This window comes from Myxocyprinus asiaticus, chromosome 1 (genome assembly GCF_019703515.2).
Source record: "Myxocyprinus asiaticus isolate MX2 ecotype Aquarium Trade chromosome 1, UBuf_Myxa_2, whole genome shotgun sequence".
Classification (NCBI taxonomy): Eukaryota; Metazoa; Chordata; class Actinopteri; order Cypriniformes; family Catostomidae; genus Myxocyprinus; species Myxocyprinus asiaticus.
The window spans coordinates 27507834-27528075 of record NC_059344.1 but is presented as its reverse complement, the minus strand read 5'-3'; the positions used below and the strand labels follow the sequence as shown (position 1 = coordinate 27528075).

Here is a 20242-nt window from a genome sequence, read left to right as displayed (position 1 = left end):
GAAGAAATTTTGTATTTTTTTTTTTTTGTTTGCTCATCTGCAATGCATCTATAAGACATTTCCTCTTGGATGTCAATAAGACATTCAGCAGATGTCTTTGAGACGTTTCTGATTTAGAATGTACGTCAATCTGGTAATTTTAAGATGTTTAACAGATGTTAATTAAATCGTGATTCTTTCCAGATGAAAAGATCTAAAACAGACATCTCGGAGATGTATGTGTGCTATCTGGTCAGCTCTAGAGGATCTGGCCTCTGGCTTGATTGAAGTCATGGATTTTGTGGTCAGGCACCTGGAATGTGTTACTGATGTGTGTTGACCTAACACAACTCAAACAGGGGTGAGACCACAACAGCATTCCACACATTCTGTGGACGACACCTATAGCTTCTGTCCTCAAAAATGCATTTCTCGCACGCTTAAGAAACATGTTTATGTATTTTGACAATGTTAACATAAAACGGTTAAACAAACCACCTTAATACTCTCACACTGCAGTTCTGAAGTGATCTTCATTGCTGTAATAATGTATATAAAATGTTATTTTTTTAATTAAACCTTTTAGCTTGTGTCTACAAGTGCCTAAATGCTGCTCTCTATTGATTAAAGTGTGATATTACAACATAGTCCCAAAGTAGCCGACCATTTCTAGAAATTTTGTGTATAGCATTTTATACATGAATGATTATTTCTCCCTAAACTGTGTAAACTGCCACTGAAGCGCCTTGGGAACAAAGAGAACTAACGTATTAAGGTATATTATCGTATACGTTAAAGGATTTCAACTAAATGCATGGCCAAACCTTGTGTTGTGGATCAGCACTTGAGGCCATTGGCCTATAGGTGGGGCTGTCGCTCTTATCGTTTACATAATTACAGTCTTTTTTTCTTCTTTTCAACCATAACAGCTATCACACGCAGGGCCATAGCTAGTGCGGTGAAAGGTGGTAACGATTCTAGGGGCCCACAGGTCCAGGGGGCCCCACATCAAATTCTAAACTGTATTTTTTAATAGGAAAGGGGGCCAGAGCAATATACAGTAAGAGGGCCAGAATACTTTGCTACGGCCCTGATCACACCCTCTGTCATCTGACAAATGAAGTGTTTGGTATCCGCCCAGATTCTGTTCATTATAATATACATTTGGCTTGAACACAATAAAAAAAAAAAAAAAAAAAGAGCAAAAGAAAGGCAGAGAAACACATACATATTTTATAAACATCAGATTATAATTTAAGTTACTATACTAGTAACTATTATAACAGTCTGCGCCTACATTTGATGTTGTCAATTAACATCTGTACAGGTATACATGTTTTATAAATTTAGTTTAAATGTGTCAGCTATGAGCTCCCCAGCTCTTGTTCCTCCCAAGGGTTGTTCCTCAATTTCCAAATATCATAAATTTTTTTCTTGCCACTGTTGCCCTAAATAAAGATTGATTAAAAATAGATTGAGTTTGAATTTAACAGTAGAAGTAGATTTTATTGTGCTGTGTCAAAGATTTTATCTCTTTTTCCCTTTCTTCACCTTTGGCGTGAGGAGATTGCTGAGCCTCCTAGCAGCTATGTGGATGTTGGACAAAGAACCTGTCTACAGCAGCTTATGTCTAAGGTGCAGTATATGATTACAGCTTTAAGATCTTAAACAACATGTTTGGATATTAAGCATTCAGCACTAAAAGACAAAACGCCTCTATTTATTCAAACATCATACAATCAACTTGCATTTCAACCAGACTCCAGAGGACCTCATGAACCAATCTCAAGTCCTTGGAAAACCACAGCCTTAACCATGCATCACTGTGGGAACAGGAGGAGAGTGTGGATGCATGTGAGGTGAAAAAATGCCATCACATTCCCCACAACAGGCTGCTCTGTTTTTATCTAATCTAACAAATAAGACTTTCTATTTCCTCTGTACACCACTAGAACATACTGCAACAGAATGAAGGGGTCTCTGTTCTGTAATCTCTGAACCTCATGGTCAGTCCAGTCCTCTGTGCTAGTTCCTAGAAACACAGTGATTTAGTAGAAGCTTGATGGCTTTTTATTTATTTATTTATTTATTTTTAATAAAGGTTGCTTAAACCAACTTAAGTCAGTCCCAACTGTGTCAATTATCATGACTCTAGCCCTCTCAACATGGTGGTCAATAGAGCTGTTCAACCGTGACGTCAATTTATGGGTGAACCCGAAGGCTAATTCGCCATGGGTTCCCTCTGGAATTTCCTAAGGTTTGTATAATGGCAGTTTTGGATTCATTAGTAAAATAAGATCTGTGGTAAACATTACTTTAAGATACTTGGACATTATGTTCTACAACAGTCATAAATGACACACTTTCGTATCTTAAATGTTAATTTTAAAGGTGCCGTGTTTTTTAACATTTCTATTGTCTTAGGGTCATTTTTGACCGGTATGGGAATAAACAGTTGTGACCTCTCATCTTTGGAGTTTCTGGATGATATGCAGCTTTAAATTGTTTTTAGTAAATATATTAATCAAATCTGACCTAAAAATATTTCACATCTTCTAAAATTTAGCCCCTAGCCCCATACATTTCTCTAGTGTCCCCACCTGTTTTGCTGGGTACTGCATCTTTCCAACAAATTGCATGCTTTTCTCAAAAACGGGGTCCACACACACAACCACACACAGTTATTTTTTTTAACAGTTTTGAACAGGAAATTTGTAGTAAATACATTTACTAACATGATTTTTTTTTTTTTTTTTTTTTATGAAAGGGTATATGGAGCACATTTTTATTATTATTTTTTTTTTTTGTAGAACAAAACGCCCATGGATCTTCAAGTAATGTTTAACACAGACCTAATTTTACACATAAATCCAAAACTGCCATACAAAAACCCTAGGAAAATCCAGAGGGAACCCATGGTGCATTCTTTTTCAGATTTTTGGACTACAACCTGAACAGCTCTATGCAGCAGCAATTTAGTGATGTTTATAGGCCTAATATAAAGTTGTAATCTTATACATGGAGTAATATATGTACAGTATATATACATTTTATATATATATATATATATATAGATTTATTTATTTATTTTTATCAAAACTGGACACACATTGTGTACAGCTATTTTTGTGTAACACTTTTTTCAAGCGCTGTTATACCGAAGAGCCAGAAATCAATCTTATTTAAAGAAGACTTCTTGAAGGGATGATGCTTGAGTTTTCAAACCACAAATTCAAAGTATCCACCCTAATTAGTGTTAACAGCCTTTCAAGTATATGAAACAGCAAACATCACTTTTTCCTTATTTTAAATATATTACTCTTGTTAGAAACTTTTTGGTAATAATACAGTATTCCATGATAAACAGATCAGATAATTTGGTTCATTGATTTTAAACTTGGAGAATATGCCATTCATAAGTAAATGCATCTATGCTGGCTATATCAAAGTTTTAATTTAAAGGTGCAGTCAGTAATTTTTTTGTTTCGTTTATGTCGTCTTGAACTTACACTGACACCTAGTGGTTGGATGCAGCATCATTTAAAAAAGATCGTATTCGGTTACCGATGTCATTGTAGAAATTCACTGTTCACATTCGACCATGATTAATTTAATTCATGAGTGAAAGTCTCCAATAACAGGGGCTGTTACTGAGCTTCAGCGAGAAGTATTCGGCTGGTCATGTGATTCGAACATGGCGGCCCCCATCAGGGGACCCTCTCCATGTAGAATAAAACAGCTTTTATCATGATTTTATACATACACCGTTGAGCCACAACATTAAAACCACCTGCCTAATATTGTGTAGGTCCCCCTCGTGCTGCCAAAACAGCGCCAACCCGCATCTCATAATAGCATTCTGAGCTGCTATTCTTCTCACCACAATTGTACAGAGTGGTTATCTGAGTTATCGTAGACTTTGTCAGTTCGAACCAGTCTGGCCATTCTCTGTTGAACTCTCTCATCAACAAGGCATTTCCATATGCAGAACTGCCCCTCACTGGATGTTTTTTGTTTTTGGCACCATTCGGAGTAAATTCTAGAGACTGTTGTGCGTGAAAATCCCAGGAGATCAACAGCTACAGAAATACTCAAACCAGCCCGTCACTGAGATCACATTTTTTTCCCCATTCTGATGGTTGATGTGAACATTAACTAAAGCTCCCGACCCGTATCTGCATTTTTATGGACTGCACTGCTGCCACACGATTGGCTGATTAGATAATCGCATGGATGACTGTTGGTGCCAGATGGGCTGGTTTGAGTATTTCTGTAACTGCTGATCTCCCGAGATTTTCATACACAACAGTCACTAGAATTTACTCCGAAAAGTGCCAAAAACAAAAAACACCAGTGAGGGGCAGTTCTGTGGACGGAAATGCCTTTTTGATGAGAGAGGTCAACAGAGAATGGCCAGACTGGTTTGAACTGACAAAGTCTATGGTAAATCAGATAACCGCTCTGTACAATTGTGTTGAGAAGAATGTTTTGGTTGCACGAGGGTGACCTACACAATATTAGGCAGGTGGTTTTAATGTTGTGGCTGATCGGTGTATGTATAAACAGCAAATTAAATATGAGATGAGTTCAGGAGAAAAAAAACATATTGTATGGTGTAGCTAACCGCTGTAAAACAATCTGGAAATGCATGCAGGTTATCTCATTTTCTTTCTCTAAAGATGTTCAGTGCTGTAGTGAAAAAAAGATATATAAATGGTGGAATACAATTATTCGGATTATTTAAAGATACATTTCAGTAAACAATACTTTTAGACTTACACATAATAAATTAATCTTCTTTTGGCACTTATTTGTTAAACAAATAACCATCAGCTCTTCGTTTTTAATTTGCAATCGATTTTCTCTTATCAACTAGCCAGGCCATTCATAATAACGTTTTCGCAGCAGTGACCCTTTTTTTCAGACAGCGTGAGTTGATCGCCGAATGAGTCGATGTCGTTGCTAATGCAGGGAAGTAACCATATCAAATGCGTGGTGTGGCATTTTAGCGCTTTCCCTGTGACAGTGACAGGGTCGCTGTCTTCCTCGAATCAGCATGGTGTTCGAGTCTTTAGTCAGTGATCTCTTGAACAGATTTATTGGAGATTATGTGGAAAACCTGGATAAGTCGCAGCTCAAGATTGGCATATGGGGAGGTAAGCGCATATCAACATCGCTGCAATGAAACGCTCGTTTTCTCTTCTGGACAGTGTGAGCCCTTATCGTTGTCAGCTGCACAACGTGCATTTGATAAGCAGTGCAAACACGATGCAAATATATGGCAATGTCTAATGTCTGTCGTACTTATTAAATTGTTTTCTGTACTGTAATTTTGGCAGTATGTCAAGTTGCGTGCCTCCCAACCTGTCATGTACTGGAGGCGAACAAAACATTATTTAGTATATAATTCGGCATTGAGAATCAAACCATTCTTCCGCCCTTTCATCATTACTCAAACCTCTGATAATTTTCGCTTTCAAAATATTTGATAGAGGACAATTGTCATGTACAGTATAAGGACCATTTTTAATGATCACAGAAAATGGTTATCAACACTCGCCTTAGCAGATGAATACATGCAGTCATTCAGAGTCAGAATCAGAATGAGCTTTATTGCCAAGTATGCTTACACATACAAGGAATTTGTCTTGGTGACAGAATCTTCTAGTGCACAAACAATACAACAACAAGACAGAGATAATAATAAAAATATAAAGTGAATAGATAATATAAGTATATATATAGAAATACACAATAAGACTATATATATATATATATATATATATATATATATATGTATGTATGTATGTATGTATGTATAAATACAAATCTGTTATATACAGATACAAGGGAATGTAATGGCAGAAGAGGTGTGGTATGTTGGATAAATATAAATAGACTAAGCTGTGAATTGCACATAATTATTTGCTCAATGGGGCAGTTTTAACTGTTCATGAGATGGATAGCCTGAGGAAAAAATATTATATAATTAAATATCAATATCATTAGAGCAAACTTTTTGTTCTGTGCTTTTGAATGTGCAAGTAAAGCTCAAGATAAAGTGGATGGACCACACCTTCATAGTCAATAACATGTTTAAATATGTTAGCAATATTTAGACTTTCCTTTGTTGTAAGATATAAAAAGCCCACTATTATTGGTTTTAATGTCACACTGGGAATAAAGTTTGCAACTGTTTAGAACAGGATCGTAATATTGAATCTTGATAGAATGACAAGAGTACCTTATTCATTAAAGGCTAACCCTATAGTCTGCAAATATTTGGGTTAGTCACTGTGGTTCATATTACTATATGCATCATTTCAGAGTTAAAGCATGCAAACAGCTTACTTTACATCAGCTTTCACTGTTGGTTGCATCATAGTTTGAAAATACCATAAAAATGTCATTCACAGTATTCACTGTGTTTAGCATATTTACCAAAGTTACTGCCGTAGTTTGAGTGAAAGGTTGGTGCAGATAGATTTTAATTAATATAATCAATCAAAATAATAATTAGCAAAGGTAGGGTCCATCCATAGTGACCTCATGGGGACTTTATCCCCTCACAATCCCAGTGAAATCTACACCTAATCCTGCCCTTTGTGTACGATGCAATGTTAGTGTTTGCTTGGTTAACATATTAATATTTGTGTTCAGTCAGTTCATCTTTTAGTTTATGCCTTGAAAGGCTGGAACAACTCCAACTAGATTCCAGCTAAATTCCATTGATAGCTTGTGGCACATTCATTAGAATCATAAATGCACTTTTTATTTTTATTTATTTTTTAACTGTCAGTAAAGAGAAAAATAACTTGTAGGAATCAACACTTGATTTCTACTGTGTTGAACAGTTAGTTTTCATATGTTTTATTGGGTGTTTCCACACTTCAGGGATGTGAAAGTGGTTTGCAGGAATTTTGGCTTATATGTAAACACTCCAAATGGACTTTAAAGTGAACTTATCTGATACCATATTGGGAAGTGGTCTGAGTAGGATTCACTTTAAGTCTGTTAGCTTGTAACATTCATTGTGAACGTTAGGTTCACTTTATTTTCACATTCAAAATATTTATATACTGTAGGTTACTATACAAAGAGAATGATGACACACAGTGACACCAAGGAGGAGATGAAACACTTACTCTAGTTTAATGGAGATGACAGAATGAGGGGCATTTAAAACTGTTTTCATTGATACACACAGAAACTGAACCATCAGTCTTCCTTCAGTTTTCTGTGAAAATGAAAGTGAAGCTCAAGGGTTTAATCTGAGTGCCTTTCAATGCCATGCAGTGAAGAAATTATAACAGATATATATTGCTATTGTATAATACAATTCTCAACTTAATAAAAATAATACTAATAAGAAGAGGTAGAAGAAAAATGTATAACTAATATAATACTCCAGTGGTTACAAAAAACAACAGAATGAAAAGTAGATTGAATCAGAATCAGAATCAGCTTTATTGCCAAGTGTTCTCACGTACACAAGGAATTTTTTTTGGTGATGGGAGAAACAAGTGCACACACAACATTACATTGAGACACAGAATATAAAACAACCTAAGATTATAAATAGACATACAAATAATAGGACATATAACAGAATGGTGTATGTACATGTGCAAGCGGTAATGTATGTGCAAGGTAGAGGTATATACAGTATTGAATTAAATATGTGAATTTACATATGTACATGAGATATGTATTTACATTATTGCACTATGGGGGAGTCCTGAGGCAGTTTAATTCTTCATGTGGAAAATGGCCTGAGGGTAAAAACTGTGCTTGTGCCTGGATGTCCTGCGCTCAGTGCTCTGTAGCGCCGGCCAGAGAGAAACAGTTCAAAGAGGGAGTGGGCGGGGTGTGTGGGGTCCAGAGTGATTCTACCTGCACGTTTCCTCACTCTGGAGATGTACAGGTCTTGGAGGGTGGGCAGGGGGGCACCAATAATCCTCTCAGGAGTCCTGACTGTCTGTCGTAGTTTCCTTCTGTCTGATTTGGTGGCTAAACCAAACCAGACAGTTATAGATGTACACAGGACAGACTCAATGATGGCTGAGTAGAACTCTGTCAGTAGCCCCTGTGACAGGTTGAACTTCCTCAGCTGGTGAAGGAATTACAACCTCTGCTGAGCCTTCTTCACAATGGAGTCTATGTGAGTGTCCCACTTCAGGTCCTGAGAGATGGTAGAGCCCAGGAACCTGAATGACTCCACTGCTGCCACATTGCTGTTCAGGATGGGGATTTCTCCTGAAGTCCACTATCTTCTTCACTGTTTTAAGCGTGTTCAGCTCAAGGTTGTTGTGACTGCACCAGACAGCCAGCTGATCAACCTCACATCTGTATGCAGACTCGTCACCATCGCGGATGAGGCCGATGACCGTGGTGTTGTCTGCAATCTTCAGGAGCTTGACAGTGGGGTCCTTTGCAGTGCAGTCATTCATGTACAGGGAGCAGAGCAGTGGAGAGAGATTGCATCCCTGAGGAGCACCAGTGCTAATAGTGAAGGTCCCGGATGTGAGTTTCCCCAGTCTCGCTAGCTGCTGCCTATCTGTCAGAAAGCTGGTGATCCATCGACAGATTGGGGTGGGCACGGAGAGCTGGGTCAGTTTGGTTGAGAGAAGATCAGGCATGGTGGTGTTGAAGGCTGAACTGAAGTCCACAAATAGGATCCTTGCATAAGTCCCAGGTCTGTCGAGGCGTTGCAGGATATAATGCAGACACATATTGACTGCATCATCCACAGACCTGTTTGCTCAGTAAGCAAACTGCAGGGGTCCAGTGATGTCCTTCAGCCAAATCCAGTCTCTCAAATGACTTATGACCACAAATGTGAGAGCGACAGGTCTATAGTCATTATGTCCTGTGATTTTGGGTTTTTTGGGGACCGAAATGATGGTGGAGTGTTTGAAGCAGCAGGGAACTTCACACTGCTCCAGTGATCTATTAAAGATTTGTGTGAAGATGGGGGCCAGTTGGTCAGCACAGACTTTCAGACAGGCAGGTGAGACACCGTCTGGCCCTGAAGCTTTCCTAGTCTTTTGTTTCCGAAAGACCGAACATCCTCCTCACAGATCATTAGTGCAGATTGAGTAGCAGGAGGGGGGAGGAGGGGGGTTCCAGGAGGTGTCGGTGTGTGAAGTGAAGATCAGAGAGGGGGAGGAGTGTGAGACTGGGCTTTTCAAGCCTGGTTGTACAATATTTTATCCTCACTTCTGTAAGCATCCACTTTAGCATGACGAAGCTGTCTCATTGAGACCCTATCTCCACTTTTAAGGCCAAGTACAGTGTAATTGCAAAGAGAACTGGGTTCTTTTTCACTTGATTCAGATTGTGGTGCATTTTAAATGTTGCGCCAAGGCAAAACACAGTAAATACACATCTAGCCAAAATTGAGTTATGATTGAAATCAGAACCATAACGATCTGTTCTGTATCAGATGGGTTGGCTCAACTGTGCTCAGATTTACACAGTGAAAACAGAGTTTAAAAATTGCAATAGCTACTATATCCACACAAAAACCAAGTAACTTTGAAGCATTTTTCTGTTTTAGTGTTGGTAGTTACTTTATTTTTACTTTGTAGGATTGAGTTGCCTCTGAGTTTTTGGTTGCTTTGGACAATCCTGGCCTCGATCAGAATGGGTGCCCTATTATTTTGTCATCACGAATGTTAGATGAGATATGGTGACATCTTTATCTTGATCTGGTTGAAGTTTGTTCCTTTTGTACGATGACAAAACTTGGAAGTTGTGATGTCAATGATATCTGGATTCAATTCTGTGTTTTCATGTTAGCAGTCATCATCTTTGACACTGAAGAATGAATTCAGGGACATTTCTGACCTTACTGAATGGTTTGATGAATGAACTTTATTATTCTTGCAAAGACAAATTCCTAAATTGCAACATTGAAAATGGAGTGTATATATATATATATATATATATATATATATATATATATATATATACTGTATATATATATATATATATATATATATATATATATATATATATATATATATATATATGTATATATATATATATACTATGTATATATATATATGTACAGTGATTCTGTACATTCTGACATACAATATGCAAGATACTATACAGTATATACAATTTAAGATATAGTCTTTTATCATCTTTTTTTTTAGGAAATGTTGTGTTAGAAAATCTGAAGGTGAAAGAGAACGCTTTGGTGAGTATTTATAGATAACATACTCATATGTATGTATTACTAAACATGTTCAAAAGTTTAATTTAATAAGGCATTAGATTTAAATGTTATTAACACAATATCTGATCCCCAAACTTAACATATTATAACAACACATAAAGGAACCATATTTGTCATTAATATTAGAAAGTTACAAAATGAAAATAAGTGTGTTTCTGTGTATATAACACTGTGGTTAGGGGTTGGCCCTTAAGTGCCTGTGGCTTCTGCTAAATCAATGTTTTGCTAACACAAGAATTTGCTGATGTTACCACAACTGTCCAAAATCATAATAATTGCAAGAGCTGTACTATGTTCATTTTCAAATTTTTATTACATGGTATAAAGAAAAAATATATACAGTGCTGTGCAAACGTTTTAGACAGTTGTGAAAAATGTTGCATAGTGAGGATGTCTTCAAAAGTAATGACATAAATGGTTTTCATTCATCAGTTAACATCATACAAAGTCCAGTAAACATAAAAAAGCTAAATCAATATTCGCCGTGACCACCTTTGCATTTAAAACAGCACCAATTCTCCTACGTACACCTGGACAGTTTTTCTTGGTTGTTGGCAGAGAGGATGTTCCAAGCTTCTTGGAGAACTTGCCACAGTTCTTCTCTCTATTTTGGCTGTCTCAATTGTTTCTGTCTCTTTATGTAATCCCAAACTGACTCGATGTTGAGATCTGGGCTCTGTGGGGGACATGCCATCTTGTTCTTCTTCTATTCACTTCTGTTTGGAAAGGGAATGTCGAAATCTAAAATTGATTTTTCCTACTGATACATTAAAAGCAGAATATACCAAATAACCATTTTAAGACAAATGTTTTGTAAAAAATATAATGCGCCTAAGACTTTTGCTCAGTACTGTATATAAATAGCCTACATTAAAAATGTTGTACAGTATGCTTAAAATCTGTATTTCAAGCCCAGTTTATTTTTTGTACTGTAGAGTGAGTTTGATGTCCCTTTTAAAGTCAAGGCTGGTCAAATTGGTAAGTATTCAACTTTCACTTTATCAGGCAAATTGTACAGTAGTGAAGTGAAAAAGCATGATATATGTTCGGTTTGAGGCTTGTGTGTTAACCTGTAACCTCAGAAATTGTTCAGTTGTAAGAGCAAAGTTCTAGTGCAATATTAGGTAAATTTCACATCATTTTTTGTGTAGATACAGTTATATTATACAACTGATTTAACTTTGTAATAAGAGGGAGTGAATTTGAGGGAAGCGAAAACAAACCTTACGACATTTTGAGCAGCAGTAAAGTTGAGGGTTCTGTTTTATTAGTGCAGAGAATGTAGTAAAATGAAGTTTACTCTTTTACAATTCCTCATTTTTCCTCACCAGATTTGTCAGTTGAGTTGAAGCCATTTTGAACACATTCTTTCATTCATGAATGATCACTTTTATAAGGAACTGAACTGTACAATGTGGGAATTAGCATTATGACTCAGTAGTGAAATAGCTTTAAGCCCTTAAAGCCAAGAAGTTTTATAAGAACTATTCATCACTATTAATCTTTGATTCTGTGTTCTATAACTGAACAAACATTTCAGTGCAGCGAGCTTGTTAAATCAGTCATCAGCTCATGTTCACATGATCCAGTCAAATGACCTGAAACAACTGCTGGACAGTATGCCAAGATGTCAGGATCTTAAATGTTAGTGGTTAACAAGGAAGATAAGCCAGTCAGAATAGGTCTGTGAAACTCTCTGCATATTTAACAGATTTTTCAAAAATCTTCATTACATTTATGTGTGATTTCTTCTTTAAAAAAGATGCTTTATCATCTTGTAGCCATTTTTTATTCAATTGGTGCTTAGATCTGTTTTGCTCAATGAGTTATGAAGAGGGATGATGGTCCGCACACAATAGCTCACACACTAGTTTATTCAGTTCCACCGGAGGACGAAAAATTAAAAGTAGTACCTAATAAACCCTTATTTGTAATGTAACAATCACACACACACACAAAATAATAATCATAAAAAGTCTTTCCAGTTTTATAAATAGTAACACACATCTTATACATCTTATACCTAAATACAAGCAAGCTACTACCAAATAACCATAATTGTATTGTAGTTTACTAATGTGTGTCTTACATTTTACCTGTAATATATTCCTAAGGATTCCAGAGTGCCTGCTTTTTATTTCATTTCATACACTGTTGTTATGGTTTATATATTGGATACCCTGCTTTGAAATGCTCGTTCTGTAGGTAAATTGACTCTGAAGATCCCTTGGAAGAACCTCTACAATGAGGCAGTGGTGGCTACGTTAGATGGTTTATACCTTCTGGTGGTTCCTGGAGCAAGTGAGCGTTTCTTTTTTTTTTAATATGTTCACAACTGGAAAACATAATGCAGCATGTCACAAAGCAAAGACAAAATTTTTCATGGTTTATATCTGAAGCACATGATGTCTGAAGCACCATGCTATTTATCTCATAACATTTACTGCAGTAATTAGTCTGAGTCAGCCCAAATGCTGCAGTTTCTTGTTACTGTATAAACAGCTACATTGCATTATGTTTTTAGGATAGTTGCGTAATTAATTTATAGCATGCATGGATGGATTCCTGTCCCTTAACAGAGATGTGTATAATGTAATTGGGTTAAATTAAGTTTCACTACACGAAGGAAATTCAATTATCAGTGAAGAATCTAATAATGTAAACATTCTAGAAATATGTCAGATAGAAAAATACTATATTCTTTAATATTTGATCAAAACAAATAGTTTTTATGAACTCAGATCATTTGAAAGCTTTGTGAGGGCATTTGACTTGCAACAATTACAGACAGCCCATACACAAGTTATGCTATTTTTAATATTTGAATTGCGTTGATGCATATATTCTATTCCTGTCAAATAATTGAAGCTTGGGCTGCTTCAACTGACATTGTTTTTTACATGTTGCAGCTCAGTCTAAGTTATTTACCTCACCTTACAATGGTAAGCAAAGTGCAGCGAGGTGGGTAGCTGGGTGGCGGCATGGGACCTGGACCAATAAGCTACTCTTGTGTGTATCTGATCATAGCCTCTCTTTTATGGCTATTCTACATTTTACGGTTAGAATGGCAAATCAAACAAATTGTAAAAACAGGTTTATTTGGGAGCTGTTGATGGCGCTTATTGACAGCTGTTTAATTTGATTGATTCAGTCAAGTTTATTGGGTGTGTATGTTGCCTTTTTAGATGTTAGAATGCTTCTTGTCACTTTGAACAGGACTTTGGTATTTCTTTTGGGCTTCCCTACTGTATATTTTCTAAACTGATTTATTCTGTAAAATGCATGCAAGTAATCAAATTACTTTGCATTGAAGAAAGCATGTCAGCTTCTACTTCATGTCTGTCTCTTGGAATGAAGACAGTCAACCTCCACATGCCAATCTGATTACTTTATTTTTATATATACTGAACACAGGCTTTTCTTCCTTTAAGTTGGGAACTTGCATGTCAGCTACAGTATATGCTCTATACAACAGTAATAAAATATGTGCTGCACAGTTAAATGGCTTCAAAATAAATTAATAATGTGAATGAATACACTATAACTGTACCTCTGGAACTTTTTTGTCTCCATAGAAAAAAAAAAAACCAGTTGCAATTTCTTTATCTGCCTTTTTTATTTCTGGTCTACAGTGTAATTATGTTATTACTGTAGTGTAGAGAGAGAGATCAAGGCATTGAGGGGTTTTGTTTCTCACATTTGGCATGAACCGGTTCTTCCTGATAGAATGCTAGCAGTGGATGCCAGAGGAGAGGAGGAAGCTGTAGTAAAGTCTTGAATGAGCAGCATTCAATTGCAGCTATTTATAAGCCACTCGCACTCTGAGCAGTGCATATATAGAGAGATGCAGATCGTAAATTACTATTTCTGTTATTACATGGCTGACTGAGCACAAGGTGTGTTTAGATCTATATTTGGTTTTTCCACATGTATATGTGTGTGTGCATACAAAGACTTCGTAAGGTGGCTATAGTGAAAACGGTTTAGTCAATCAATAAAGACTTCAGGACAGCTGCAGTTGGAATGATATAAATCACTCTATTAGGTGTCTGTGATGTTTGTTTGCTTCTAACTGCCTGTGTTGTGTGTTTGAAGCGATTAAGTATGATGCAGTTAAAGAAGAACGTTACCTGCAGGAGGCCAAGCAGAGAGAGCTACAGCGTATTGAGGAAAACCTGCAGCTGGTGGCACGCAGAGGTGAGTTATGACTTGTCTGCTGCCATGAGCAGGACATAATAATTTGCTGACCTCATACATAGGATCACTAGTCCTCCTCTTATGGTCTCTTTACAGTTAAAGGGATAGTTCACCCAAAAATGAAAATTCTCTCATTATTTACTTACCCTAATGATATCCCAGGTGTGTATGACTTTCTTTCTTCACCAGAACACATTTGAAGAAGAATAGAAAACTTTCTTAGCTCAGTAGGTCCTTAAAATGCAAGTGATTGGATATTTCTCTTTTGAAGGTCCAAAAATTTAAAAATTGACATTTAGCATAAACCCCATCCGTATGACACCAGCTGTTAAATGAATGAACATATTTGCATTGCCATGATACCGAGGTAATCTCACGTTCTCCACTCGGTTGAGACATCTAGGATAAGCACACAAACGCACCATTGTGAGTAAACAAACAGATAATTACAGATCTAAACCAAAATCAAACAAGATACTGTACAGCATTCCACCTTCTCACTTGTAAACAGCGCTGCTCTTCCAGCTGTGACGCACATGCATCAGTTTTTGCGTGTTTCAAATGCCAATGCGATTACATCACGCGCGTACCGCTGCAGAACGGAAGCATGATTTGGAGTTAAAAAAGTACTTAAATATTTATCTTTTTCACACCAAAAGCGATCGTGTCACTTTAGAAGATATTCATTTAACAGCTGATGTCATATGGATGATGTTTATGCTGACTGTCTGTGATTTTTGGACCTTCAAAAGAGAAATCTCCATTTACTTGCATTTTAAGGACCTACTGAGCTAATAAATCTTTCTGTTTCTCTTCAAATGTGTTCTGGTGAAGAAAGAAAGTCATACACACCTGGGATATCATGAGGGTGAGTAAATAACGAGAGAATTTTCATTTTTGGGTGAACTAACCCTTTAATATACAATTAATTGTTGGTATAACAATTTATTTATCCCCACTAATGCATAGCTAAGTTTCTTTACTCAACATGCCCTTGTCCGTCCATCCATCCATCCATTCCTCATCTCTCGCTCTGTCCTTATGGCTGTGTGTGTTTGCTTTGTGCTGCATTTGATGGACTGCAGGCTCTCAGGCTGGAGAGTTTGTATATGATCTGGAGAGTTATGTGTATAAGAATCCACCACGCGGTATGTACAGGACCCAGTTTCAGTAGCTGAAACATCAAATATCCATCTTCATTTAGTGAGACGTGCATTGACTTATTTGAGAGTTTTTCATGAATGTGTAGGTGTAGACACTTTAGCATTGTCCTCATTATTAATAGTTTTTATTTTATTTTTTTGTGCAGTTTTATATGAATGTGTGTGTAATTGCTTGCATGCTTTGTTATGAGTGATTCACATTTCCTTTCTTAGTCTTATGCATGTGTTTATTGGGGTACCCTGTGTTCCTCTTCTACCTTACCAACTTTTGTCTCTCTCCCAATGCTGCGCTCTAAGATAAAGGACGTAAGGTTAAAAAGCATAAAAAACCCTTTAGGAGATCTAAAAAGCATGAACATAAAGCAGGTGGGTGGCCAGAACCAACTGTGATCACCTCCTTACTGTCTGAAGTGTCAAGTATAAGCAAATAATTTCAATAGCTTTATTCTGCTTGATGGAGTACATATCCTAGAATATGTCATATAGTTTTTAATTAAGTTTTTATTTCAGTTTTATTTATTTGTTTTATTTCTATTTTATTTTACAGTATATTATTTATCTGTACCTTCACTTTAGTTTAGTGTTTGTTAGTTTTCACTTTATGATGGTTAGTTTTAGCTTAGTTTTTTTATTTTTATATTTAGGAATTTAGGGCTGCCAAAGTTAATGCGTTAACTGATATTATTTCTCAAAATCTAGTGCCATTTCCATGTTTAATGACAGTGGGTTGTAAAGGTTTCAGATTTTATAATATACTGTATAAGTTCATTTGTGATCATATTTATTTTGTTTTAGGTGGTTTTAGAGTCATGAAAATGTATTTGTTTATTTTCAGTGTTTCTGATTTTGTTTTTGTTTTCAGTTAATGAAAAGGTTTTCATTTAGTTTTTGTTATAGTTTCATTTAGGGTGGAGTTGTGATTTGTGTTTTCCCTGTTATTTTTCATTTCAGAGAAGCCTCTGGAAGAGAAGAAGGATACATTTGCAGAGAAACTGGCTACACAAGTTATCAAAAACCTCCAGGTCAAAATCACCAGCATTCACATCAGATATGAGGATGATGTGAGTATTGACTCTTTATGCATAGGATGCATGAGCACTTATTCACACCTATTCGTATTTTGTTTGTATATTTAAACATGTGCATTGCATATTACTTGCAAAGTGACTTAAATGTGTAACTAATTAGTAATTTAAAGGTCTTTTGAGGGTGTGTGACAGTTCTGTCTGTGCTTCAGGTGTCAGACCCTCAGAGACCTCTTGCTATGGGCATGACTCTTTCAGAACTCAGTCTACAGGTGATCTCACAAAATACTTTCATAAATATTCAACAAAAATTTAAATGATTTGCAAGTGCAATTGCAGTTTTTTTTTGTTCAAAAAAGTCTAATGATGAGTTCACATTGGCACACAAGTACTGTAATTCTGGCTCAGGTATTTACTCAGTATTTCTCTATAGACCGCAGATGAGAACTGGAAGACATGTATTCTAAATGAAGCAGCCAAGATCATCTACAAGGTGATTCGCCATGGCATATCTTCTCTTATTTCTCATAATAAGATTTTTCCGACTTTAATATAACTGTGATTATGTGTCTCACGTGTGTGTGTGTTCTTGTTTTAAGCTGGGGCGCCTGGATTGTTTTTGTGCCTATTGGAATGTCAACAGCCCAATCTTCTACAAAGGCTCCTGGGAGGAGATAGTGGTAATTTGCCCTTAGTACTTTTACCCTTAGTGTAATGGCACTTTTCCAATGCACATTACGGTTCGACTCGACTCTGCTCGCTTTACTTTTCTGAGCTTGCTTTTCCACTGCAGTTTAGTTCCGCCTCAACGTGGGTGGGATTATAGGCTGATCGTCATAGTTGCGACATCATCTTAAATGCGACACAAACATTACTGACCGTAAAAAATAACACGACCGCTAGCTGTTAGCTACTAGCTCATTGTGCTGCATAAAGCAGTTGTCGCATGGTGATTTTACACAAGTGTAACAGTTAAATTGGCCTGGTTGTTTTAGAAGCAAGCTTTCCAGTAGCTGTTCAACTAAATAAAGTGAAGCTTTCAAGCAGAATATAGAGTTAACTTAACAAAACGTACCATCCTCCATCGTGGACTCCAACAACGCCGAGTCCAGGGCACTCTCCCTCCCATTGCTCGCTGGTCTATTGCCATAGATAGTGTCCATTTGGTCGAACCACTTCCACTTTCTTCTGTTTGAACCACTCCGACTGTTGTGGTCCTTGATGATTCTGTAGTCACTTTTAAGTTTTTTTAACTTTTCCCTACACTGTTGATAGGTCCGGTGGTAGCCGTGTTCAGCCAACAGTTGGGACACTTCCTGAAAGACTTTTTCGTTTCGTTCATCGCTAACAAGAGGAACGTCTGCACCTCGTTTATTGACCACGGCGTGGTTTTGCGCACAGCCATTTCTTTTTACAATTCGAAAGTCGTGTGAACAAATGATATTGCTGTCGCTGTTGTTAACTAGCGGGTTGATGTCCCGTGTCGCAAATCCAGTGATGCTGGTAGTGACCATTCTCTCTGACCAATCAGTGATCTGCAGGGTTTTGACATCACATTTAGTATCGGCTCGCCTCGCTTGGAACCTCGACCGAGGTGGTACTAAAAAAGTATCAGGTACCAGGTACTATCCACAGTGGGAAAACCCCCAAAAAGCCTCGAGTAGAGTCGAGTCGAGTCGAGCTGTACCATGCAGTGGAAAAGCCCCATAAGTAGGAGTATTTTAATGCATTTTAGAGATTGGAGTTTACAGTGGGTGTTAACACACAGTCTCACATGTAAGACCTCATAGTGAGTAAATAAATACTCCATTAAAATGTAACAATGATTTGCCTTGGGGCCTGGGTATCTCAGCGAGTAAAAACGCTGACTACCACCCCTGGAGTCGCGAGTTCGAATCCAGGGCTTGCTGAGTGACTCCAGCCAGGTCTCCTAAGCAACCAAATTGGCCAGGTTGCTAGGGTGGGTAGAGTCACATTGGGTTAACCTCCTCGTGGTCGCTATAATGTGGTTCTCACTCTTGGTAGGGCGCGTGGTGAGTTGTGCGTGGATGCCGCGGAGAATAGCATGAAGCCTCCACACGCGCTATGTCTCCGCGGTAACACGCTTAACAAGCCACGTGATAAGATGCGTGGATTGACGGTCTCAGACGCGGAGGCAACTGAGATTCGTCCTCTGCCACTCGTATTGAGGCAAGTCACTACGCCACCACGAGGACTGAGAGTGCATTGGGAATTGGGCATTCCAAATTGGGGAGAAAAGGGGAGAAAAAAAACAAAAACAATGATTTGCCTTTTAGTAATGTGTCAATATCTGCATCATTGAATAGACCTGAACCAGAGGATTTTATCTAGTTAATTTAATTCATAATACTGTAACAGTCATGACTGTGGTTTCTGACGCACAACACTGTGTTTGAGGGTGTGGTGTGTATAATCTGCGTGGGGAATATTGTACTCCCTGGTCAAGACCATGTAAAGTCAGTGTTGGATAGTAACAGATTGCATGTAATCTGGATTACATAATCATATTACAAAAATCAAGTAGTTTTAAATAGATTGCACTGCATTTTAAAATCTTTACCTTAGAAATGCAGTCTTTGGCTTACAAAAATTATATACGTTTGTAGTTCCTGTAGCTCAACTTGTAGAGCATGGGACTAGCAATGCCAAGATCATGGGTTTGATTCCCAGGGAACACACAAACTGATAAAAAATGTATACCTTGATTGCACTTTTGATAAAAATGTCTGTCAAATGCATAAATGTTAAAAAGACACAACCAACCTTAAGAATCTTAGTGCATTTGTAATAGTTAGTTTTGATAATTTTGATGTTTGACGATTTGATGTAATGGGTGTTTTGAACGAGCCTTCGTTCACCTGTCCATAATAAGACGCTATTTGGTAAAAACGCATGTTGCAAACAAATATTTTTGAGGTGTCGGCCACATGCAACTTTGTTCTTTTTCACCAAGCGAATAAACTACGACCCAAGCTTCAGGATGGCAGAAAATGTGCCTGTCATAGGTTAAGGCCACGCCTTCCATGAATAATTATGAGGTGGTACAAATTGTACATTTCTACAACATATCTAGAGACATTCACTCATTATTCATTTCAAGGCCGGATAAAAAAAATAATAGTCCAAACCCTATTCCTAAATAACAAAAATTTATTTAAAATGAAACATACATGCATCTTATCATTGTCTTCCATTTTGGGTTACAGTGTTAGTTTTTCCATTTTTTTTTATTCAGTGACTGACAAAAGCAAGTTGCTGTTTGATTTTATGTTTACTAATGTTTAATGAATGGAATTTTAATTGGTACTTTGTACATTTAAAAAAAATCATTAGATTTTCAGCAAAACATGCAAAAAGTAAACAAAAAGTAACATTGTTTACTGAAAGTGCAATCTGAAAGAATACATTACTGATTACAATGTATGTCATGTAATTTGTAATCAGTATCAGATTATATTTCAGAAGTTAGCTCCACCATGTTATGCTGTTTTAAATGGCTTTCGCTGTGACCTATATAGTACTTTATGACCTATAGTATTTTTTTTCTTATTACCTGTGACATACAGCCTTTCATTTTGTGTATGTATTATTACATCACCTCCTATTGGAAA

The 20242-nt window shown here is 37.0% G+C and overlaps 1 protein-coding gene across 2 annotated transcripts in view; it reads left to right on the top strand.

The window, feature by feature from the left end:
- Positions 1–4943: 4943 nt before the first annotated feature.
- The window catches only part of LOC127409644 (intermembrane lipid transfer protein VPS13C-like), an 83685-nt gene continuing 68386 nt past the window's right edge, over positions 4944–20242 (top strand). The window contains exons 1-10 of one of the 2 annotated variants that reach the window (XM_051644392.1): positions 4944–5135; positions 10143–10186; positions 11161–11203; positions 12431–12526; positions 14321–14422; positions 15883–15951; positions 16537–16646; positions 16823–16882; positions 17044–17103; positions 17210–17290. In XM_051644392.1, the coding sequence (XP_051500352.1) occupies positions 5036–5135; positions 10143–10186; positions 11161–11203; positions 12431–12526; positions 14321–14422; positions 15883–15951; positions 16537–16646; positions 16823–16882; positions 17044–17103; positions 17210–17290 (765 nt within the window). In that variant the 5' untranslated portion in view covers positions 4944–5035. The remainder of the gene's footprint in view (positions 5136–10142; positions 10187–11160; positions 11204–12430; positions 12527–14320; positions 14423–15882; positions 15952–16536; positions 16647–16822; positions 16883–17043; positions 17104–17209; positions 17291–20242) is intronic. The other variant, XM_051644471.1, reaches the window with a different exon arrangement.